We start from the raw sequence: 25270 nt of genomic DNA on the forward strand, positions 1-25270 counted from the left end.
TATGAGCTAATACAGCTTCACCTGGTCCTGATCATTTACCAATGAAAATGTGGGAAGGTATATCTTAACTTTCTAGATTATAAAACGCCAGTAAATCCACACCTCAAAAGGCTGCTAAAGGAGTTAAAAATATGTATTTTTCAGAGCTGGGGCATGTGCACACACAGGTGGGTACTACCACTGCTTTTAAAAGTGAAGTGATTAATCTCGCTTCATTTCCCTTCTTCCTCTTCTACACCCCTTCTTCCTTTATGGCCCAGTAAGTTCTCTGAACTCACTATGCTCTCCCATGCCTCTTTATGTTGTGTCTCTTGCCTGGAACAACTTTCTCTCCTTTATCTGGCCAATTCTTACTTGTATTTCAAGTGTCAAACAGTAGTTCCTCTAGAAAATCTTCCCTGAAGCTCCTTCCTCCCTTTAGGCTGAGTTACATCACTCTCCTATTCTTTTCCAAAGCAACTAGTGCCTAACTTGCTCTTAACTCTTGCCAAAAGACATTGTAAATATCTGTTTGCTTGTCTTTCCCATTAGGCCAAGAGTTGTTACCTGAAGGCCCATTTTCAAATGCTCAGAATTAGCACAGACCCTGTAGCATAATATGCATTAGTAAGTGACAGGTAGGCCGGACACAGTGGCTCACGCCTGTAATCACAGCACCTTGGGAGGCCGAGGTGGGTGGATCACAAGGTCAAGAGATGGAGCCCATCCTGGCCAGCATGGTGACACCCATCTCTACTAAAAATACAAAAATTAGCTGGGCATAGTGGCGTGCACCTGTGGTCCCAGCTACTTGAGAGGCTGAAGCAGGAGCATTGCTTGAACCCAGGAGGCAGAGGTTGCAGTGAGCCAAGATCATAACATTGCACTCCAGCTTGACGACAGAGCAAGACTCCATCTCCGAATGAATCAATGGTAAATGGGTGAATAAAGCTGTATCAGTGGAGCAAGTCTACTGACTAGTGAAAAGCACATGATTAAGCTTCCTGTTCTCTTTTTTAGTTTATTTTTATTTTTATAGAGGCAAGGGTTTGCTATTATTGCCCAGGCTGGTCTCAAACTCCCTGGCTCAAGAAGTCCTCCTTCCAAAATGCTGGGATTATAGGTGTTAGCCACTGTGCCCAGCCAATTTGTTTTTCTTTTTTTGAGACAGGGCCTCACTCTGTAGCCCAGGCTGGAGTTCAGTGGTGCAATCACTCCTGGACTCAAATAATCCTCCCACCTCGGCCCTCTGAGTAGTTGGGACTATACATGCATCATGAGGCCTGGCTGATTCTTTTTTATTTATTTATTTTTTCTGAGACGAAGTCTCACCCTGTTGCCCAGGCTGGAGTGCAGTGGCACAATCTCAGCTCACTGCAACCTCTGCCTCCCGGGTCCAAGCGATTCTCCTGCTTCAGCCTCCCAAGTAGCTGGGACCACAGGCGTGTGCCACGACGCTTGGCTAATTTTTTGTATTTTTAGTAGAGGTGGAGTTTCACTGTGTTAGCCAGGATGGTCTTGATCTCCTGACCTTGTGATCTGCCCTCTTCAGCCTCCCAAACTGCTGGGATTACAGGTGTGAGCCACCACGCCCAGCCTGATTCTTCTTTATTTTTTGTAACAATGAAATAAATAAAAATCTCACTATATTACCCAGGCTAATCTTGAACTCCTGGGGTAGAGAGATCCTCCTGCCTCAGCCTCTCAAAGTACTGGGATTATAGTTGTGAGCCACTGTGCCCAGCCTGTTCTCTCAACTGGCCAAACAGGAAAGGACTTGCAGGCAACTTTTTTCAAGAAGGTTACTGAGAGGAGGAGACCAATCAGAGACCAAGGGCAAAGAAGGCCTAGCTGGCCTGGGAGAGAAGCACATCCCTGGTATTGGATACAATGAGTTTTAAATTTCTCTTCAAGGAATCAGTATGTCAGTATGTTCAGCTCTCTTATTCTTTAATTCTCTATTTTTAAAGTTTAACTTCCTTGTAATTCCAGTAAACAACCTTCTCCACCGGTTCTAATCAGTAGTTCACATCTGTTCCCCCTCCTGCCAGCTCCATCCTGACTCATCCAGGTCACCTAGGAGACCCTGGTTACCTGCTCTGACCTGCCTGTAACAGTCCTTCCTGCCAAAACACCCACCCTGCCACTCCGGCTTGGACCCCTGCTCTTTTAAAAATAGCCCATTGGGAGTAGTCTAGCTTGTGTGGTCTAACCCTAGCCAACAGGGGAACAACACAGCAGTAGGCACGACCCCCATTAGGCATAAGTAGCCCTCTCCCCCTTGTCCAAGCGTGCGGTGGCCATCACTGCTCCATCTGTGCACTGCACCCTTCTACAGAAGTAAACTGCCTTGCTGGGAGGATTTATCTTCGAGTGTTATTTCTTTTGCAGCATCAAAATTTTACTTATAACACTGGTTAGTGGTTTTACAGCGTCCTGTTCTCTATCGCTTGACCCTGAAGATAAACACCATAACCTCAGTCAGAATTTCTTAAAAGTTTTAAACAGATAAAAAGTCCATAAAAATAAAAAAATTAAAAAACTGAGAAAAACAGTGTCTTTTCTCCTACTCCTTCAAATAATATTAAAATACAGGCAAACTAAGAGAAGACTAAGTGAGACAAATTCTTTAAGGCAATAAGAACTCTATTTTAAATGGGTTCTCTTCAGACAACTTCATTTCACACAGATTGTTTTGTGAGAAGGGCCACTCTAATCTTAAGCTACTTACTGTTTCCCCCAAGAATCTCTAAAAGGGCCTTGTGAAGTCCCTTGCCTCAAGGAGACCCTCAGGCTCCATTTACCCTGATTTCTCTAACCACATACACTTCCCCTATTCTCTGGTCTACTGAATTTACTGGCTGAATGTTTCATTTCAGCCCTTAATCACACACTGCCATGTTGTGGGATTTAGGCTGTAAGCTCCCTACAGTTGTCAGACAGGAATCTAATTTCTCTTGTAAGCTAAATATCACTTGCATATTATAGACACTTCAATATTTCTTTAATTAAACATGCCAGACTTGTTCCTCAAAGAACATAATGACAACTGGGAAGCAAGTTCCTTCAATTTCACTACTTCATTCTCATACCAAAAATAGCATGTCAAAAGGCTTCTGAGAAACCATAATTTGCTGCTCAGAGTAATCAAGAATATAAATAACTCATAAAAATATCTGTTTTTACAATGGGAAGACTAGTCCATAGATGGAATAAGAGGGCACAAGGAGACAGTACTGAACTTTTCTCTTTACAGCTGTTGAAGCATCCAGAGTAACAAACTAGAATGTGCAGAGTATCAAGGAGGTCAAATTGAAGCATATTTTCCCAAACTACAAATATTTTTAGTAGCAATACATTCCATCTGAAAGCTCTTAGCTGCCTAATGTGAACTGGCAACAAATGATCCCTTATGTTTTTCCCAGAACGGTAGTTTTGAAGTCTCAAACTTGCAAATAGATGGAACAATCAAAGCTGAGACTTGCCATTTAACAAACATTAGCACAACTGATAATTACACTTTGTTGATCCATGAGCACCACTGAGGAACAGAATACTGAAGAGGGGAAAGGAGTACTTTATTTAGTGTTAGTTTTATTTTATTTTTTACTTCTCTTACTTTAAAATCACTGAAGTGATCAATTTACAGTAAAAGGACATTTACAGTAAAAACTGTTGCTCTGATTTTCTTTTGGCCTGCAACACTCCCTAAGCAGCTTGGTCTCACAACCTTCCTGAGCCAGTGTGGAGGGGTTTTATTAAATTTCCCCTCTAGAGCAACAAAATGTGATTTCACACATACGGTATTTTGATGGTGAGCAAGAAAGTGGTCCTTCATTTCCAGTATGGAGCTAAGACACAAAAACACATCCCAAAGTGCTGGGATTACAGGTGTGAGCCATCGCGCCCCAGCCAATTAGCTCTGTACTTTTACCTGCCTTATTTACCACTGGGAAAGAATTGCATTCTTGTCTTCATTTCTGTAATATTTTCCCTGAGACTGACTATGCTACTAACTTTTCTCTTTGCAAATACAAAACATTTCTCCTTTTAAATGTAATAAATACTTTTTGCTTTATTAAATATGGGAAAAATAACTTTCTTTAAAAGATTAGATTTTGATCACCTAAACAAAGGAATGACATAATAAAATTTCCTTTGGACATAACATCAGTCTGGATTTGTAGTTATTTAAGTTAATCTGGAAAATACCCAGAGAAAGAGCAGCAATAAATCTGAAAGAAAAAATGTCAAGCAGGAACTGGCTTGTTTTGGCAAGTTCATGGGAATACCAGTTTTGAAACATGATCTCTTATAATTAGCCAATGCTGCCTCACCACAAAGGAATGGAATTGACCTTTTAAAAACAAAACAAAACAAAACAAAACAAGAAAAAAAACCCTGCAGTCTTTGCAGAAAACAAGTCTGGAGGCTTGAGATGAGGCGAGGATGGCATATCTGGAAGCAGCTGACCTAGTGGCTAAAGGCCATAATCGCAGCGTTGCTGCTTATGCCTCTGCTCTTTTTCTCTTTTCTCATAAGCAGTAACGCTGGAGATTATGGCCATTAGTGGCCAGTGGTGTACTGGACATGTAGCCTCATGGATATACTGAAATCATATTTCTCTCTTATTGTTTCTCCAACTGCAGTAAATAAAGCCTTTTGTTTGGTTGTTGTGCTCTATCAATCTCAAAGTTATTTTTAAAAAACCCAATATCCACTAAAATTGTACCTTTTTTTTTTTCTATTTTTTGAATTGTGGTTTTGCTCTGTCACTCAGGCTGGAGTGCAGTGGCTTGATCATGGCTCACTGCAGCCTTGGCCTCCTGGGCTCAAAGTGATCCTCCCATCTCAGCCTTCTGAGTTGCTGAGATTACAGGCATGAGCCACTGCAAATGTTACTTTAAAACGTTAACACCTTTTTCTGTTTCTGCTACATGTGAGTAGCCTTTATTTGCCCAACCCGCTTGAAGATAGGAACTATACACTCTGGATATAAGAAACAACTATGACAGCATGGGAGAGCAACCATAGACAGCCATTTCTGGAAGGAACTGTCATGAGAAGGAAGAGAATGGCCCTGGGTGGGTCCCCACTTTTTAATGGCCATTAGTGAGAAGGCAGGCACCAGTGTTACTGGCTTGAATAACCAGAGAAATGAGTTTGAAGCAACCACAGCTAGTGAAAAGGTAATCAGAAAAAGTGAAGGGAGAAATCCCAGAATGAAGGCAGCCAGAGGAGTGCTTCAAATTCTGAGTATTTATTCTGCACAAATCTCTGGCTGACCCTAGAACCATGCACACACAGCACAGACTCCAAGCAGCCCAGCTAAGGTTAAAATAATTGAAGAGATTTGCACTGCTGCTCACAGTGGAAAGAGGTTCTGCAATCTGACCATCAGTCACAATGTTTAAGATATAATCTAAGATTTCTTGATATATAAATAAACATAATAAACATAAAAACGTAACCCATTCTCAAGAGGAAAAAAATTTAAAGGAGGCTGATTCCAAAGATGGCTCAGATGTTGAAATTAGCAAGCAAGGATTTAAAAGAAGCTATTATATATTCAAGGACATAAAAGAAAATTTATTCATAATGCATGAAATGATAGGAAATGTCAGCAGAGAAACAGAATACAAAAGAAAAGGAGCCAAACAAAAATTCTATAACCAAAAAATATAGTATATGAAATAAAATCTCCATGGGATGAATTTAGTAGGATGCGGATGACAGAAAGGGACTCAGGGTACCAGAAGGTAAGTCAATAAAAATGATCCAATCTGAAGTGGGGAAGGTCAGGTATTGGCGGGGGCGGGGGGAGGAGGAGGGAGGAGAAAGCGGAGGTGACAACAACGAGAGCTTCTGGGACTCAGCCTGAAGGACATCATTAGAAGTCTTAACACACAGACAACTGGAGTCCCAGAAGAAGAGAGGGAAAACAGAACAGAAAAATGTATCTGAAGAAATAATAATCAAAATTTTTCTAAATTTTATAAAACATATGTTTATAGATTCAAGAGGCTCAGCAAATCCCAAACAATGAATATGAAGAAAACCACATCCAAGAACATCCTACTTAAACTGCTGAAAATCAAACAAAGAAAATCATGGAATCTGCCAGAGAAAAATGACACACTGCACACAAAGTAACAACTGAATGGCCAGTGAGTTTTCATGAAGCATAACAGGGCAGAAGACAGTAAAAGAACATCTCTAAAGTGTTGGGGAAAAAAAATTACAACTCTGTCAACCCTAAATTCCTAATAACAAAATTAAGTTGAATTCATTTTTAGATAATATAAAACTAATAGAATTCACCACCAACTGATCTGCTCCACAAGAAATGCTAAAAAAGTTCTTCATCTGGTGGAAAACCAAATGGAAATAAGCTCTTCAGAAGAATGAAGCACTGTATGAAGTTAAATATACAAGAGTTTCCCTACTTTCTTTAAAATGGTATTTAAGACAAAAATTATAATCTAATTTTGTGCGGTTAATAACATATGTGAATGTAACATACATGACAACTTCAGCATAATGGGCCAAGGTGGTGGTGGTAAATGAACATTCCTGCTGGCAAAGTTTCTACATTCTATATGAAGTACAATGATTAACTCTAAGTAAACTATGAAAAGTTAGATGTATACTATAATCCCCAAGCAAGCACTAAAACATAATACAAAAGGTATTGCTAAAATGCAAGTTTGGGAAAAAGGTTAATAGAGAGAAAGAGAGGTAAGTTATTGGTTTCAAAGTGCCAAATTGTGCAAAGACAAAAGCACAATAGAGATGTGTGAGTGAGAACCAATGAGGGATAAGAATTGTTGTTAGATATGAAGCAGCTAAGATATAACTTTCAGTAGAAACAATTTACATTAAATTCCTATTAAATTCAGGTTTGCAATTTGCTTTTTATTACTGGGAAGACTGAGGGTCAAAAGAGAACACAAACAAAAAACTCTTCAAGTTCCGACACTGTGAACATTTTAACTGTATATAGCTATCGCTGTGAAACAGATTACTCTTCTAGATAATATCTAGACCCAATAGGATAGCAATGTGAAAAAAAGTACTGGTATAATGACTAAGGAAGAATTTAGACACCACCTTTGAAAGGAGTTTTGGAAGCAAATACAAAATCACTTAAAAAAAACACAGAGTAGTACAAGCAATTTCATGTCATTAATCAAACCTAGAACTTTTAACTTAAATCAAACCTAGAACTTCAAAAAGAGGTATTTGCTTATCATGAGCTATGGACATGGGTTATTTATTTGCTTGTTTGAAACGGACTTTTTCTCTTGTTGCCCAGGCTGGAGTGCAATGGTGTTGGGCAAGTTACTAAGTTACTAAGTTTCATGTTGTGGGGTAACTGACGAATCAAAACAGGTTAAACTTGTTTAAGATGCTGTTCACAGATTAATACTTTAAAAATTCATATCTCTATAATACATTTATAAAATGCCAAAAAGACTTGCTTGGTATTTTGATACCAAGTACCTTGGTATTCTTATTATGTGAATAATAATAGCTAACACTCATTCAAATCTCATAAGAACCCTAGAAAGTAGCTATGAGCAGAAAGAGTTATTACACCTTTTAGAAAAATAGAGAAAGAAGGCCGGGTGTGGTGGCTCATGCCTGTAATCCCAGCACTTTGGGAGGCCAAGGAGGGCAGATCACTTGAGGTCAGAAATTTAAGACCATCCTGGGCAACAGGGCAAAATCTCTTCACTACTAAAAATACAAAAAAAATTAGCCGGGCACAGTGGTGTGCACCTGTAATCTCAGCTACTCGGGAGGCTGAGGCAAGGGAATTGCTTGAACTCGGGAGGTAGAGGTTGTAGTAAGCAGAGATTGTGCCACTGCATGCTAGCCTAGGTGACAGTGTGAGACTGTCTCAAAAAAAAAAAAAAAAAAAAAAAAAAAAGAGTAGAGAAAGAAAAGTTCTCCAAGGATAGTAAGTGGTGGGGCCAGGATTCAAACTGAGATCTGTCCTTCCAAAGCTCATACTTCTGCATTATTCTTTTATTGCTTATCTTAAAATTAAATACAAATAATTATAATTTTAAGAATGTCTAACTATAACCAATAATTCTTCTGTACTCTAAGATCACCAGATTCCTTCTGGATTGTTAGAAAAAGCTTTGTTGTTACTACTACCTACTTCTAAATTAGCTAACACAGTGTGTGTGCTTACTATGAGCTATGGACATGGGTTATTTGTTTGAGACAGAGTTTTGCTATTGTTGCCCAGGCTGGAGTGCAATGGTATGATCTCAGCTCACTGCAACCTCTGCCTCCTGGGTTCATGCGATTCTCCTGCCTCAGCCTCCCAAGTAGCTGGGATTCATAGGCATCTGCTGCCATGCCTGGCTATTTTTTTATTTTTTTATTTTTCGCAGAGACGAGTTTCACCATGTTGGCCAGGCTGGTCTTGAACTCCTGACCTCAGGTGATCCACCTGCTTTAGCCTCCCAAAGTGCTGGGATTATAAGTGTGAGCCACTGCACCTGGCCAGATTATTTAATCCTGAGAATATGGGTAGTATTTGTGATCCTGCTCTTACAAGGGAGGCTTAGTAACTTGCCCAAGGTCACACAACCTTTTAAACATTCTTTGAAAAATTTATACAAGCACACATGCCCATTTACTCTAAAGGTGTTGCTATAATAGCTTGAACTGGTAGTCTCACAGATCAACTGAAGCAAAACATGACAGCAAGAGGTTAAGACAAGTAACTAAAAACTGAAAACCAAAAGAATCACACACACACAAATCAAAAACCCCAAAATAAAAACTTCCAGCAACCCCAAGTGAAAGCTCTGTATATGAGATCAGTTCCCCACAGGCTCTCTGGATGACACTGTGCCATGGCTTGGCTCTGATCGTTTGAAGTCAACTCTGGGTGACTTGTTCAAAACTTCCAAACCTGCTTGCCATTCTATGTGAAATTATTGTGTTCCACAGCAGCAAAATGCAACACACTCAAGATATGCCAATGAAACAAGTAAAGCCAGTAGGAAAATACTTTGAAAGTACACTTTGTCCCTCTCAAAGCCTGTGGGTAGGGCCTCTGTGCATCTGCTAGTGATGCTACCATTCCTTTTAAGGACTTTGGTTGACACTCAAACAATGTAAGAAAACCAGATGCAGGAATTCTCTGTAATAGCATTTTTTTTCTTTCTTTTTCCTTTTTAACTTATCAATATTAACAATCTGCTCACCAGTTCAAATCTTAAGATGGGAGGCACACTTAATGACTTCTAGCCAATAAACATCAAGGCAGTCAGTAGTGCATGAATTCCAGTTGTGTCCTTTGATCAGATGCCTAACCACACAGTTTTAGTCTCATCATCGTAAACTGACAATGAAGATACTACCTATGTGTCCCAGGACTGTGAAGATTAAGGTGAAATAATGTATGAAAGTTCATGGAACAATGCCTGCCAACAGAAATTGCTCTGTAACTACTAGTGATTTCAATGTTATAAAACTAGAAGAGCTAACTGTAGAGGATGGAGACTTGCTATCAACACGCAAGGTACTGGTTCTAAACATATTCCTAAAAAGCTCGATGAAAGACCAGTTCAAAGTCATAGACTGCTTTCCAAGGTGATACTTACAAGACTGGTGTTCTTTAGAACATAAAGCATCAGGTAAATCTGTTTACACACCACTTACTATATCCTCTACTTCACAGAGCAATATTCTTGATAGTCCCAAATTAGAAGTATACAAACTTCCACCAACAGTGGCATAAACTATAGTATGTTGACAAATGGAACACTACACAATGATGAGAATTAAATATAACTACATGGATAATATGTATTATCTCACAAACTGATGAGTAAAATAAATTATATATATAAAGTAAGTACTGACTGATACCATTTACATGATGCTCAAAAACAGGCAGAACCAATCTATGGTCAAGATAGGGTTTACCCTTGGAGGGTAAAGAGTGACTGGAAAGGGGCATGTGGAAAGTTTCTGGGGTACTGGTAGTATTTTCATTTTGAATGCTGGTGACAGACGGTATCCAATTTGTGGAAATCCAGTAATCTGTCACTTCTTGGTGTGTTTATTATACATTAATAAAAAGTTAAAAAATATATAAAAATCATAACAAAATTTTAAAGTGATAATTTTGTTTATTGCTCTCATTTGCATAATATAGATTTAACAAATTTAATATTAACTTAAAATATTTTTCAAATCTGAAGTAAAGCTGATATCCTTTTTTTAAATAGTGGTACCAATACCTTAGTCAAGAAGAGTACTGCTGGGACATACTATTTTTGAACATAAGCTGCAAAAAGGCAAATACTAAAGCTGCTTATTATGGTTTCCCTGTCATAGTACCTAACATAGAATTAATTGAATTAACTTACTTTTCACTCAAAAATATTTTGTGCACTCTTATAACCCAACTGTCATAAAGCACAAGAATACTGGAGTATGTATTGTGAGAAAATTTCACTGTTGATCAATTAGAAGTATTTCTATTGAGGAACTTTTTACACTTGACAATGGGCCACTTGCAGGTTAATCTCATTCTACTTCTCAGTGAATTCATACCTATGAGTAAGTAAACAGGATGTAGGAAGGAGAGGTTCCTTGAGTAATAGATGTCACCTCACCAAAGTATGACCAAGGTAATTCTCCTACGACTTAGCCCAAAAGCCTCATACCAAAAATAACTTTTCAACTAATACAGTCAAAAACTAATATATAAGGTTGGCCATGGTGGCTCATGCCTGTAATCTCAGCACTCTGAAAGGCCAAGATGGGCGGATTGCTTGAGCTCAGGAGTTTGAGACCAGCCTGGGCAACATGACAAAACCCCATCTCTACCAATAATACAAAAAATTAGCTGGGTGTGGTGGTGTGGTGTGCATGCCTGTAGTCCCAGCTATTTGGGAGGCTAAGGTTAGCAAATCACTTGAGCAGGGGAGGTGGAGGTTGCAGTCAGCTGAGATGGTGCCACTGCACTCTAGCCTGGGCAACAGAGCAGACTCTGTCTCAAAAAAATACACACACACACATACAGTCTCCCCTCTCCCCAGTTAAAGATGAGAGAAATCCTACAGTAATTTGATTCTACTTGCAAATATTCTTTCAAGGTAGAGAAGGAAAATTCTTTTGAGGTTGAGAAGAAGAATGGGATTTGGTAACATTTTTAACTACCATGGTGTGGGAAAGGGCTATCTAAATTTATTTCTCTGTTAAAATCCTGGAAATAATAAATTTTGAAAAAAATTAATAAAATAACCTATTTAGTTATCATGATACATTGTTATATGTAAATGTCCAAGTAAGCAATTACATTATAAAGTTACATTTTATAATATAAAACAATGGCCTATGTGGTAGCCCAATTATAAATGTTCAAAATGCAGTTAAACACTATTTCTAAAACAAAACAATGCAGAATAAATGAATGCTCAATTACCTGTGCTAGCAGTACATAAGAGGAATATCTATAAATTATACTAGGGGTATATATTTAAAGTAATTATACATAGTTCTAAAAATATGTCTTGGATAGTTTTTGGAGATAATTTACCTCAGTGGAGCATTCCTTAATGTTAAGAATCACTCATATGTTCTAAGACATGAATTCAGTGCCTGGGTGACCCTTCCTGTATTTAGCTAGCTAGGCTCCTGGCCTGGAGGTACAGGCAACACCAAGGTGAGTATGACCATCCCTGTCCTCAAGGAGCTTCAGTCTAGTAGGGGATGAGACATACTAGACTGTGAGCTCCTCGAGGGCAGGAAAAGTGTTATAGTCATCTTTGCCCCAGTGACTAGCACCAGGCTCAGCTACTGTAGGTGCTCAACAGTGTTTATCGAACTGAATTGAACACGGGCTGCAGCCATCTATGGCAGCATAGAGTAAGCCTGACAAGAAAAACAAAGAGCTTTGGAGACTCAGAGGGTGGAGGCTAGTCAGCTGTGAAGTCAAAAAAGACCCAGGGCATGAAAGAAGCCAAGAAAGATGGGTAGGATCTCCCCATGTGAAGGAGGAGGCATTCTGGGTCGAGAGAGGGGGTTAGTTTAGCTACAGTGTATAAAAGGGATGGGAAGACAATCTCACGCCATAATGAAATAAGGCCTAAACATTACTGTGGAAGCCTTTACCCAAACATAAAAGGTAACAGAAATCCCCTGAAACTTGCTTTGACCAGGGGAGTTATTTTTCCAGTGACAGTTTAAGAAGACTGACTAAGCTGGTCATGCCAGACAGACGGGAGAAGAGCGCAAGATGGGGGATGTGGGGTGGGCAGAAGGAGTAAAGCATGACTCCAAAATGGTATTGAAGATAAAGACGCTATTCCAACCTGGAGGAAGTGAGGAGGAAGGGCTGGCTTAGAGGAGAATGTAACAGCTTTGCTTTCTGGATAAACATGATGCCCAGTCAGCAATTTAAAATGTAGGTTTGGGACTTGAACAAAGGGCAGGACCAGAACTACAGACAGAGAGAGGTGAGAAGCAAAGCCCCATGAATGGGTCAGACAAACAGGAAGAGTACTGAGAGAAAGTAAGAGGCTGAGAACAGAAATTTGGTTAATACTCATAGTAATGTTGGAGAGATGGCAAGTCAGTGAGATAAAAAGAGATGCCAGGGAGGTGGGGTGATAGAACTGGTAGCAGAGAGGAACTATATCAAGGACAGGATCTGTCAAATTCTGAGGAAAGATCAAGAAGAAACAAATAGGAGCAAAACATGCAATAAAGCATGTCCCAAAACCAGCTGTAACAGTGAGAAAATAGGCAGTTAAGTTATATGAGACTTCATTAAGGAACTGAAGATTTTTAGCTTGAAGAAACTAAGAGGAGGTAAGAAAGCTGTTTAGAAGTACCCTGAAGGTCTACCATGTGAAAGGTAGAGTAGGGTTTTTCTATGGGGACCTGGATAGTGGAACTAGACCAATGGGTGAGAGTTATGGGGACAAAGACCAAGAGTGTGGCTGGTCTTTCCGACGTGGTGCTCACTCTATTGTAATAACCAGTGATACCTCGGTCTTCACTACCAGACTTTAAACTCTCTGGGGGCAGGGATTGGGTCTTGTTCACTGTTGAACCCACGGAATCTAGCTCAGAATAACAAAGGTGCTTAGCAAATATCTTCAGACTGGATGAACCTTTTGTGCTTCTATCTATGGGTGTTAATAATTCTTCTTTGAAATACTCTCCTTAAAAAGGAATCCTGTCTAACAGGTTGAACTGCTTGAACATGTGGTGAGAAGGCTGGGCTAGACTGTGAAAGGCTGGAACCTGTAGTTCATAATTTTTAGGTAAAAGACTAAAATACAGCATGAAAAACAAACTCATAAAAACTCACATAAAATCAAGGAAGTCCCTAAATGTGAAAACAGGTGACACAGCACACACAGAACTACGGTATTGTTTATTTAACAAAGCTTCTCATGCCTATGTGGTATATTATATCATGTTTATTACAGTATTAAATCTGACTCTACACTCCAATTCAATTCAATTCAATAAATGATTATTGAGCACATATTATATGGTGCGAGGTCCTAAGCTTGGCACTGAGGGTACAGAAATCAGTAAGACACAATGATGCCCATCAAGAGCTCTGAGTCTAGCTGGAGACATAGACAAGCAAACAAGAACCTCTCCAGGCCAGGCAACAGGGTATAGTATGCACATGCTTCTCTGAGGAATTCAGCACACTAATGTCCCTGTGTACTTCCTCCAGGGATTTTAACAGTGCCTGGCACAAAGTAGGAGCCACAGAATGGCACCTGAACAAGCAATGGATGTTTTAAATATAAAAACGGAAGTATTCAAAGGTTCCAAAGGAATAACTATCTCTTTAGGGGCAGGGTTGATTAGGAAGGTTTCCTGAAGCACATAATATCTGAGCTGGGTTCTGAAAACTGAATAGGAGTTTGTAGGTGGCAAAGGTCAGGAAAGGCATTTCTGTGAGTGAAGACAGCATGTGAAAAGGCAGTGAGGTGTGTTAGGAGAATTTTAAGTAGGTGTTGCTGGATCACAGTGTCGGGATGGAGATGAAAGGTTGTGTTAGATGAGACTGGAGAGGTAAGTAGGGACTAAGGTATTATGGGTCTTATAAGTGATGCTAAGTCAGAAGCTAGGGGAGAGAGATATGACTATAACTGTATCTTTATTAAAAATTTTAAATATGTAATTTACTTAAGACTCTAGCAAGGTACAAAGAAATGCGAATCCATTTTAAAAGTAATTGCATTTGAACAAAAATAGTTTGGCCTTAGACATATTGATATAATGAGGTTAAAATGCTATTACTGCAAGGAGGAGAAGCAGCATAATCTGCCCCCACCCCCAGGCCCTCTCTTCCACCAACTCCTACCTGAGCTGAGCTTTAAGTTCAGTAAACCTGGGCCGCCTGCTGGGGTCATAGGCCCAGCATTTTGTCATAAGGCTGTAGAGGGTAGGAGGACAATTTGGAGGCATTGGTAGTCTTTCCCCATTTTCAATTCGACCGATTACATCATTGTTCTTCACTCCTTGAAAAGGCTTCACACCATGCATCAGTATCTCCCACATACATACACCTGTGAGTGGGAATGAAAACACAACAGTGAGCTCAGTATGAAGAGTGTAACTCCCAGGTTCCAGGAATATTGTTATTCTAGGCACTAGAGTACCAGCCGGGAGATACTGGGCAAATTATCCATCAAAGCAGCATTATATTAACTCTGGTATAAAATAAGAATAACCTAACAATTTAATATGATGGAAATAATAAAATGCTGAATTATTATCAAGGAAAATGCTGTAATTTTTCTCAGAGGGTTATTTCTCTAGAAATCCTGTATGAGAAAATGGCCCACTAGCTACAGTGACACTTCAATGGCTTGACGAACTAATTCAAAAAATGCTTAATTTTAGATTCCGCCCCACTTAGGTCTGACCTGTTTTTAATTACAGCAGCTGACCTGATGCTTAATAAAGAAAATCTGCTGGTTGCGGCAGCTCATGCCTATAATCCCAGCACTTTGGGAGGCCGAGGCAAGTGGATCACGAGGTCAGGAGATCGAGACCATCCTCGCTAACATGGTGAAATCCTATCTCTATTAAAAACACAAAAAAATTAGCTAGACGTGGTGGCGTGCACCTGTAGTCCCAGCAACTTGGGAGGCTGAGGCAGGAGAGTCGCTTGAACCCACGAGCTGAGGTTGCAGTGAGCCAAGATTGCACCACTGCACTCGTCTGGGTGACAGAACGAGATTGTCTCAAAAAAAAAAAAGAATATTCTAGTAAGTCTTATGCTTTTGGAAAACTCAGATTCCTTAAAATGTTTCCTTTAACAAAGTTGGCCTCTTTTTGTCTAGAGTGCATAAAGGCATCATTATCTGGTTTATTCATGGATTGGTCACTGTTTTCCCCCAGGAAAGGATGTGAACTTCTTTGGGCTTCAAGTCATCTTGTCTACAAATGCCACGGTGCGACCTTAAAAAGTTTAAGTGCACTCTACCCTTGGGAAATCAAATACTTTCTTAGCACTTCTGAATAATTCTTAAGAATTCGCCTTTAGGGTGGGATAAAGAAAATGTAGTAGGTGTATATGCCATAGAATACTATGTAGGCATAAAAGGATGAAATCGTCCTTTGCAGCACCATGGAAACAACTGAAAGACACTTTATGAGGTGAATTAATGAAGAAACAGAAACTAAACACCGCATGTTCTCACTTGTGAGTGGGAGCTAAATATTGGATACATACAGACATGAAGATGGGAAGAACAGACAATGGGGAATAAAAGAGCAGGGAGGGAAGGAGGCAGGTAACAGTTGAAAAACTATCCATCGGGTACTATGTTCACTATTTGGGTGATGGGTTCAGTGGAAGTCCAAACCTTAGCACCGTGCAACATATCCATGTGACAAACCTGCACATGGACCCTCTGAATCTAAAATTTAAAAAATTCACCCTTAAAACAAACAAAAAACTCTAAAACTGGCAATGACCATATAATGCAATGGAAAGGAAATGGAGAGAACTGGTTGATGTAAAGGGCGGATGTTTTCTCCTAGTACCTTAGCATCGCTGCTCTGCACTTGGCCATTCTGGGATTCCTGCTACTGATGGAACACGCCAAAAACGTGCCTTTACCTTCCTCACAAGCTATCTTCTTTGTAGGTAAATTTGTAATGTAGTTCTTTAAAATGCTTTTCCTGCTTGTCCCCTGGGAAAAGTTTTTGTCATTTCAAATCTACTTCTATCATAAAACAATGTAAAACTGATGCCTCAAAGAGAGGAACCGTGACTTTATTTTTGCATCTTCAATACCTAGAATGAAATTTGCCTCAAAGGAAGCAAGGCATACTACCATCTTGATGTGAATTAGATTCTGAACTTAGCCAAAACAGGAGCACCCAGATACATAAAGCAAGGTCTTAATGATCTACAAAGAGACTTAGACTTCCACACAGTAACAATGGGAGACTTTAACACTCCACTGTCAATATTAGATCAACAAGACAGAAAATTAACAAGGATATCCAGGACTTGAACTCAGACCTGGACCAAGCGAACCTAAGAGACATCTACAGAACTCTCCACCTCAAATCAATAGAATATACATTTTTTCTCAGTACCACATTGCCCTTAATCTAAAATTGACCACATAATTGGAAGTAAATAACTCCTCAGCAAATGCAAAAGAACAGAAATCCTAACAAACAGTCTCTCAGACCACAGTGCAATCAAACTAGAACTCAGGATTAAGAAACTCACTCAAAACCGCACAACTATGTGGAAACTGAACAACCTGCTCCTGAATGACTACTGGATAAATAATGAAATGAAGGAAGAAGAAAGATGTTCTTCAAAACCAATGAGAATCAAGATACAACATACCAGAATCTCTGGGACACATTTAAAGCAGTGTCTAGAGGGAAATTTACAGCACTAAGTGCCCACATGAGAAACAGGGAAAGATCTAAAATCGACACCCTAATGTTACAATTAAGAGAACTAGACGAGCAAGACCAAACAAATTCAAAAGCTAGCAGAAGTTAAGAAATAACTAAGGTCAGAGCAGAACTGAAGAAGACAGAGACACAAAAAACCCTTTAAAAAATGAATAAATTCAGGAGCTGGTTTTTTGAAAAGATCAACAAAATCATAGACCGCTAGCCAGACTAAAGAAAAGAGAGAAGAATCAAATAGATACAACAAAAAATGATAAATGGGATATCACCACTGATCCCACAGAAATACAAACTACCATCAGAGATTACTACAAACACCTCTATGTACATACACCAGTAAATCTAGAAGAAATGGATAAATTCCTGGACACTTACACCCTTCCAAGACTAAACCAGGAAGAGCTGAATCCCTGAATAGACCAATAACAAGGTCTGAAATTGAGGCAGCAATTAACAGCCTACCAACCAAAAAAGAGTGCAGGACCAGAAGGGTTCACAGCCGAATTCTACCAGAGGTACATTCTAAACAACACAAAAAGAGGAAATCCTCCCTAACTCATTTTATGAGACCAATATCATCCTGATACCAAAACCTGGCAGACACACAACCAAAAAAAGAAAATTTCAGGCCAATATCCATGATAAACATTGATGTGAAAATTCTCAATAAATTACTGGCAAACCGAATCCAACGACACATCAAAAAGTTTATCCATCACCATCAAGTCTGCTTCACCCTGGGATGCAAGGCTGGTTCAACATATGTAAATCTATCAAGGTAATCCATCACATAAACAGAACCAAAGACAAAAACCACATGATTATCTCAACAGATGCAGAGAAGGCCTTCGACAAGATTCAACAGCCCTTTATGATAAAAACTCTCAATAAACTAGCTATCAGTGGAACATATCTCAAAATAATTAGAGCTATTTATGACAAACCTACAGCCAATATCATACTGAATGGGCAAAACTGGAAGCATTTCCTTTGAAAAACGGCACTAGACAAGGATGCCCTCTCTCACCACTCCTATTCAATATAGTATTGGAAGTTCTAGCCAGAGCAATCAGGCAAGAAAAAGAAATAAAGGGTATTCAATTAGGAAAGGAGGAAGTCAAATTGTCTCTATTTGTAGATGACACGATTGTGTATTTAGAAGATCCCATTGTCTCAGCCCAAAATCTCCTGAAACTGATAAGCAACTTCAGCAAAGTCTCAGGATACAAAATCAATGTGCAAAAATCACAAGCATTCCTATACACCAATAACAGACAAGAGAGCCAAATCATGAGTGAACTCCCATTGACAATTGCTACAAAGAGAATAATACAACTTACAAGGGATGTGAAGGATCTCTTCAAGGAGAACTACAAATCACTGCTCAAGGAAGTAAGAGAGGACACAAACTGATAAAAAAACATTCCATGCTCATGGTTAGGAAGAATCGGTATCGTGAAAATGGCCATATTGCCCAAAGTAATTTATAGATTCAATGCTATCCGCATCAAGCTACCACTGACTTTCTTCACAGAACTGGAAAAAAACACCTTAAACTTCATATGGAACCAAAATGGGTCCACGTAGCCAAGACAAAGCAAACACACACACAAACACACACACATAACCAAAGCTGAAGGCATCACACTACCTGACTTCTAACTATACTATAAGGCTACAATAATCAAAACAGCGTGGTACTGGGACCAAAACAGAGATATAGACCACTGGAACAGAAGAGAGGCCTCAGAAGTAATGCCACACATCTACAACCATCTGATCTTTGAATGTCCTGACAAAAACAAGCAATGGGGAAAGGATTCCTTATTTAATAAATGGTGTTTGGAAAATTGGCTAGCAATATGCAAGAAAGCTGAAACTGAATCCCTTCCTTACACCTTATACAAAAATTAACTCCAGATGGATTAAACATTTAAACATAAGACCTAACACCATAAAAACCCTAGAAGAAAACCTAGGCAATACTATTCAGGACACAGGCATAGGCAAGGACTTCATGACTAAAACACCAAAACAATGGCAACAAAAGCCAAAATAGACAAATGGAGTCTAATTAAACTAAAGAGCTTCTGCACAGCAAAAGAAACAATCATTAGGGTGAACTGGCAACCAACAGAATGGGGAAAAATTTTTGCAATCTACCCATCTGACAAAGGGCTAATATCCAGAATCTACAAAGAATTTAAACAAATCCAAGAAAAAAATGAAGAATCCCATCAAAAAGTGGGCAAAGGATATGAACAGACACTTCTCAAAAGAAAACATTTATGCGCCAACAAACACATGAAAAAAAGCTCATCATCACTGGTCATTAGAAAAATGGAAATCAAAACCACAACGAGATATCATCTCACACCACTTAGAATGGCGATCATTAAAAAATCAGGAGACAAAACAGATGCTGGAGAGGATGTAGAAAAATAGCAATGCTTTACACTGTTGGTAGGAGTGTCAATTAGTCAAACCATTGTGGAAGACAGTGTGGTGATTCCTCAAGGATCTAGAACTAGAAATACCATTTGACCCAGCAATCCCATTACTGGGTATATACCCAAAGGGTTATAAATCGTTGTATTATAAAGACACATGCACACATATGTTTATTGCAGCACTGTTTACAATAGCAAAGACTTGGAACCAACCCAAATGCCCATCAACGATAGACTGGATAAAGCAAATATGGCACATACACACCATGGAATACTATGCAACCAAAAAAAATGATGAGTTCATGTCCTTTGCAGGGACATGGATGAAGCTGGAAACCACCATTCTCAACAAGCTGACACAAGAACAGAAAACAAAACACTGCATGTTCTTACTCATAAGTGGGTGTTGAACAACCAGAACACATGGACACAGGGAGGGGACATCACACACCAGTGCCTGTTTGGGAATGGAGGGGGCGGGTAGGGGAGGGATAGTGGGGGTGGGGGGATTGGGGAGGGATAACATTAGGAGAAATACCTAATGTAGATGATGGGGGGATGGATGCAGCAAACCACCATGGCATGTGTATACCTATGTAACAAATCTGCACATTCTACACATGTACCCCAGAACTTAAAGAGCTAAAAAAAGAAAAGAAAAATCCAAGAATTTCAATGTAAAGAGTATGTGACAAAAATAATGCCTTAGTGCTGCTTTTCTCAACAGAAGTTATAACAATATTATCAATAGTAGTAACACTGCTTATTATTTGTTGAGAACTTAATGTGTTCCTGGGACATTTTTGAAATTTTACAAATGTTATCTTTTTTTTGAGACAAAGTCTTCCTTAACAGCTCACTGCAGCCTCCACTTCCCAGGTTCAAGCAAATCTCCCACCTCACCCTCCCAAGTAGCTGGGACTACAGCATGAGCCACTCAAGTCAGCTAATTTTTGTATTTTTTCTAGAGATGGGGTCTTGCTATGTTGCCCAGGCTGGTCTCAAACTCCAGGTAAAAGTGATCCTCCTTCCTTGGCCTCCCAAACTACTAGGATTACTGGCATTAGCCACCATGCCCAGCCTCATATATTACCCTTAATCCTCACAAAAATCTTATGTTTCTTTAAATACTGCATTTTACCACATTTGACAAAAATCACATCCACTGATTATAGAAAACATCATTAGTTTACATGATTGAAAAAGGGAGAATGTTGACAACTAAACTATGATACAATTCTTTCTTCCCTCTTAGAATTTTTCTTTTATTCTTACCAAAAGAGCTCTTTAAAACCCATTCAGACATTACGGTAACAAAACAAAGTCCGTAAGAGTGCAAGCAAGGACAACTACATTACAAAATGCCTCCAATTATTACCAATTGTAAAATGCCATTGATTTTAAGATACACTCCAGTTCCAGAAAAGTTAACATGTAAAAAAATAGGCATCTTAGAAGTTCTGAAACATGAAATTTGTCTGAAAGGGTAAGTTACTTGCTTTGTGGATTACACAGCTAATAATCAAGGTCTTGGGATCTGAACCCACATCAATTAGACTTCAGAGCTTTTTCTAATCACGTCATGCCATATCCTGTTCTATTTGAAAGCTCTTTCCTTTACCTAGCTATCTATTAGGGCACTAAATGGTGATTAACAATCAACAGTAAGTAAATAGAAGAAAATAAGAACACATACTTTATCAAGTTATTGTTACTTATAGGAGAAAAAAAGGTACATAATCTTAACAGGGCATTTCCTCCAAAGTAGTTTCTAATTTACCAGAGATAATATGTGCACAAGTCTATTCATAGGATCAACATGAGTGTTATGACAAGGAGAGAATCTGGGTAGGTAATGGACAGAAAGGAAAAGGAAGGCTTCAAGGACATTTAAAGTGGACCTTGAGGGTTAGGTAGGATTTCAACTGGAGAAGAAGGTATAAGGATAAGGAATTCTGGGTAGAAGGAATAACACCAAGAAGAAAGGAGAGTGGAGTGGAGGGAAGTGCCATTCATGCTGAAAACAGTGAATAACTTTAAAATTTGAATGAAGTAGTTTAAGTAAGTAGCAAAGAATACATGACTGCCACACTTCTACACCAGCTAGAAGGAATTGCAATAACCACAGAACAGGAGAATAATAACTTTAAAGCAGGTAGGAAGGAACAAATGAGACATCAAAAAAGCAGAAGCTACAGAACACAAAGGATCAAACTTCAAAGTCTGGAGATAGGTCAGGAAGGAGTTTAGATCCCAGAATAAAGGGGTAAGATAGAATTTTAGATACTCAGGGTTGAGGGACCAGGTGTTTACTGTTTAACGTCATTTACATGAAAGAAATAAATGAGATGGCAAAGGGAGAGAGAAAAGAGAAAGAAGGAAACAAACAAAATATCCCCCTGTGAGGAAATAAGAGACAGCAAAGGGGAACAAAAAGGAAGAGTGATAGAAGGAGCTGGCCAATCACAACCAATGGACCCTTATAGAAGGTGTGCCCAGAAGCTGATGCACAGCAGATGTCAGACTATTGTCAAATGAATTAAAAGGAGTCTGATGAGGAGATGGTCAGGTTATAATGTTGTTTATTTTCTGTAACATATGAAATACAATTTTAAAGAATACAAAACTTTTAGAAATACTCACCAAACATCCATACGTCACTAGCTGAGGTAAAACGTCGAAAATTGATTGACTCTGGAGCCATCCATTTAATAGGCAATTTTCCTTTGGAAGCTAGAAGATTAATTTTAGAAAATAAATTTTCCTGTTATCTGCTTAAGAATCTAACAGAGCTAGCTGAGATTTTCAGTATCAAAGGGAAAACCCTTAACTATTTGACCCCTTGGACCTTCCATTTCTTTGGCAGAACTACTTTTCATTTCCTGGATGTTTTGAGGTCACTTAGGGGTGAGGAATGGTTAGATGGTAGATAAATAAAACACTAATATCCCTCCCTCTATAAAGAGGGAGAGAACAGGGAGAGAGAGCAAACCCCGGTTTACCAGAGGTATTAGCATGCAGCTCCGTTACATAAGATTCCACAATTAACAGAGGAGATCCTTATCTATAGGTTAGAACACTTGCTATACACATGTCCTATTAATAAGAAACATATACAGTCAACCCTCACTGGTGATAGTTATGTTTTATAAAGTTGTTGCAAACACAAAACCCCTGCTCTCAGGAGAAATATGTACACATATATTCTTATCTCACATAGATTACAATTTTAACTCATAAAACAACTCATTCTGGTAGGTTCTATCTCCTCTAGAAAAGGAAGCTCAGATGTATTAAGTGACTTGCCCAAGGCTGCCCCACTAACAGGTGCCAAAGTTGGGATTCAAACCCCTCCAACCATCAGTGCCTGAGCTGTTGGCTCTGCTCTGTGCCGTCCCCTGCTAGCCCTGACCATGTCTTCCCTCTTCTGGCTGAGACAGGAGGGAGAGACTGCAGCCTTGCTGGACTTCAGCTGGATATGTGCATATTAGGGAATACTCAAATTTTTTGCTGCTCTGTGCATGTCCTCAAATGTATGAAAGCATCTTGAGTGTTGATTTGGGGAATTACAAACATAAGTTAGATACTAAGTGAATGCACCAATGCAGACTCCACAAATGGTCAGGCATGTGAAGAGCAGGAAGAAGCAATGGATGAGAAGGACTTCTCCAGGGAAGCCTGAAATCAGCTCTTTTCAGGCCTAAAAGTTTTCTTTGTGCCACAAAGGAAAACCACTCAAAACCTCAGTGAACATTTCCTCAACTGCTGAGTTCTCAAGATGAACAATCCAGAGTCCTTTTCTTAAGGAATTCTCATTCTAAAAGGCATACAGAAGTATACTCAAATTTGGTACAAGGTATAACAGAGATAGCTAATACATGCTGCGTGCCCTGAAAGTGGAGAGGAAACAGTGACTGAGAGAATGTCCAGGGAAGGCTGCAGGGAGAGGATATAAGACCAGAAGGGGTTGCCCAAGGTGGAGCAGGGCATAGGATCAGCACCCTGATTCAGAAGAGCATGAAGCATGAGCAGCTGGCTCTGCTAGCATGTCAAGGGTCTGGACTTTCTTCTGAAAGCAATGACTTGCCTCTGAAGATGATCAGAATTCCTAGAAAGAGGAGCATTTTGAAGAATCTCTAACCTTTTGGAGTTTGTACTTATTTCTATAGCCTAATAGAATGTATACTTATTAACCTTTCTAAGATGGTATTTGTGTGAAACTGTCAACTGCCTGTTTAAAATGCTGTTCAAATGACATGAAAATTTGGACATCATACTATTTGGAATTTAGTTCTTTATTGGAATTCTAGGACTTGGACCAATTAAGATTGAAGCTGGATATAAAATGTATTTAGAAATAGTGAAAAATTGACTTAGTCTTTTTTAAGTTAAATGACTAAATAATTAAAATGAATAAACAACTAATTTTCTTTTCATATATCAAAGGATCATTGCTAAAATAGTGACAGATAGCTGGGCACAGTGGCTCATGCCTGTAATCCCAGCACTTTGGGAGGCCAAGGTGGGAGGATCGCTTGAGCCCATGAGTTCAAGACCAACCTAAGCAACAAAGTGAGACCACAGCTCTACAAAAATATAAAAAATTAGCTGGGCATGGTGACGTGTGCCTATGGTCCCAGCTACAAAGGAGGCAGAGGCAGGAGAATGACTTGAGCCCAGGGAGGTTGAGGTTGCAGTGACTTGTACTCACACCACTGCACTCCAGCCTGGGTGACAGAATAAGATCCTGTGTTTAAAAAAAATTCAATTTACAAAATTAAAAATGAATTTTAAAAATAAAGTAGTGACTGGCAATAATATACAAAAGACATATGGAAAGAGAATAGTTATGAGATTAAAATAAGAGACTAGATCTGCATGTAAAAATCTAGGCTCATTTGGCTGCAATATAAAAATCAAATACACTGAGAAATAAACTGTCCTGTGTAAAATGATCATCATAATTAGTAGTATTAATAGCACAATATGGATTTATCTAAGTCTTAGCTAAAGTTCTAGGAATATGAAAATATTATTCAGAAAAACAGTTCAGTATACTTTGAAGAACCAATTCAATGTGATTCCAAGATTGGCAAAATTAAAGATAACTGACATGAGCTAGATTTCAGTTAAAAAAACAAATAGAGGCTAAGCACAATGCTTCCTGCCGTAATCCCAGCATTTTGGGAGGCAGAGGCAGCAGAATCGCTTCAGCTCAGGAGTTTGATCAAAGACTAGCCTAGGCAACATGGCGAAACCCCATCTCTACAAAAAATTAGCCAGGCATGGTGGCACATACCTGTAGTACCAGCTACTTGGGAGGCTGAGGGGATTGCTTGAGCTCAGGAGGTTGACGCTGCAGTGAGCCGCGTTTGCGCCACTGCACTCCAGCCCGAGTGACAATGCGAGACCTTGTCTCAAAACAAGCAAACAAAAATCCCACTAAACGAATGAAATCAAAGTTGCTGGAGTTAGCAGCCTCCATATTTTTAAGTCAGGTCCCCTTCACTGAGACAATCCATACAACCAGCTGCACCTGGTGTAAGATGATGGTGTGCCTACTGAGTGAAAGACATCTGAGCTAATTCGAATTTCTGGCTATTACAAATACAACTGCAATGAACATTTGAGTATGGTTTTGTGTACAAGTTTTTGTTTCTTTAGAAGAAATATCCAGACGTGCAATTCCTGGGTCATATGATACTTGTATGCTTAAGTTTTAAAGAATTTGCTAAACTCTCTTCCAGAATGCCTCTACCATTTTACATTCCCACCAGCAATTTAGTTTCTCTGCCTCTTCACCAGCATATTCTTTATTTTAACAAATTGACAGGTTTGTATTGTAATCTCATTGTGTTCTTAATTTGCATTTTCCTAATGGA

At 39.2% G+C, this 25270-nt stretch overlaps 1 protein-coding gene across 29 annotated transcripts in view; it reads right to left on the reverse strand.

The window, feature by feature from the left end:
• The window catches only part of PTK2 (protein tyrosine kinase 2), a 352445-nt gene that overhangs the window by 63434 nt on the left and 263741 nt on the right, over window positions 1-25270 (reverse strand). For all 29 annotated transcript variants that reach the window (XM_064384640.1, XM_064384638.1, XM_064384629.1 and 26 more), the window contains 2 exons: window positions 22032-22121; window positions 14351-14555 (listed from right to left, as the gene is read on the reverse strand). In XM_064384640.1, the coding sequence (XP_064240710.1) occupies window positions 14351-14555; window positions 22032-22121 (295 nt within the window). The remainder of the gene's footprint in view (window positions 1-14350; window positions 14556-22031; window positions 22122-25270) is intronic.

This window comes from Aotus nancymaae, unplaced genomic scaffold (assembly GCF_030222135.1).
Source record: "Aotus nancymaae isolate 86718 unplaced genomic scaffold, 86718_ANA_hifiasm-v0.15.2.pri h1tg000036l, whole genome shotgun sequence".
In the NCBI taxonomy this organism is placed as follows: Eukaryota; Metazoa; Chordata; class Mammalia; order Primates; family Aotidae; genus Aotus; species Aotus nancymaae.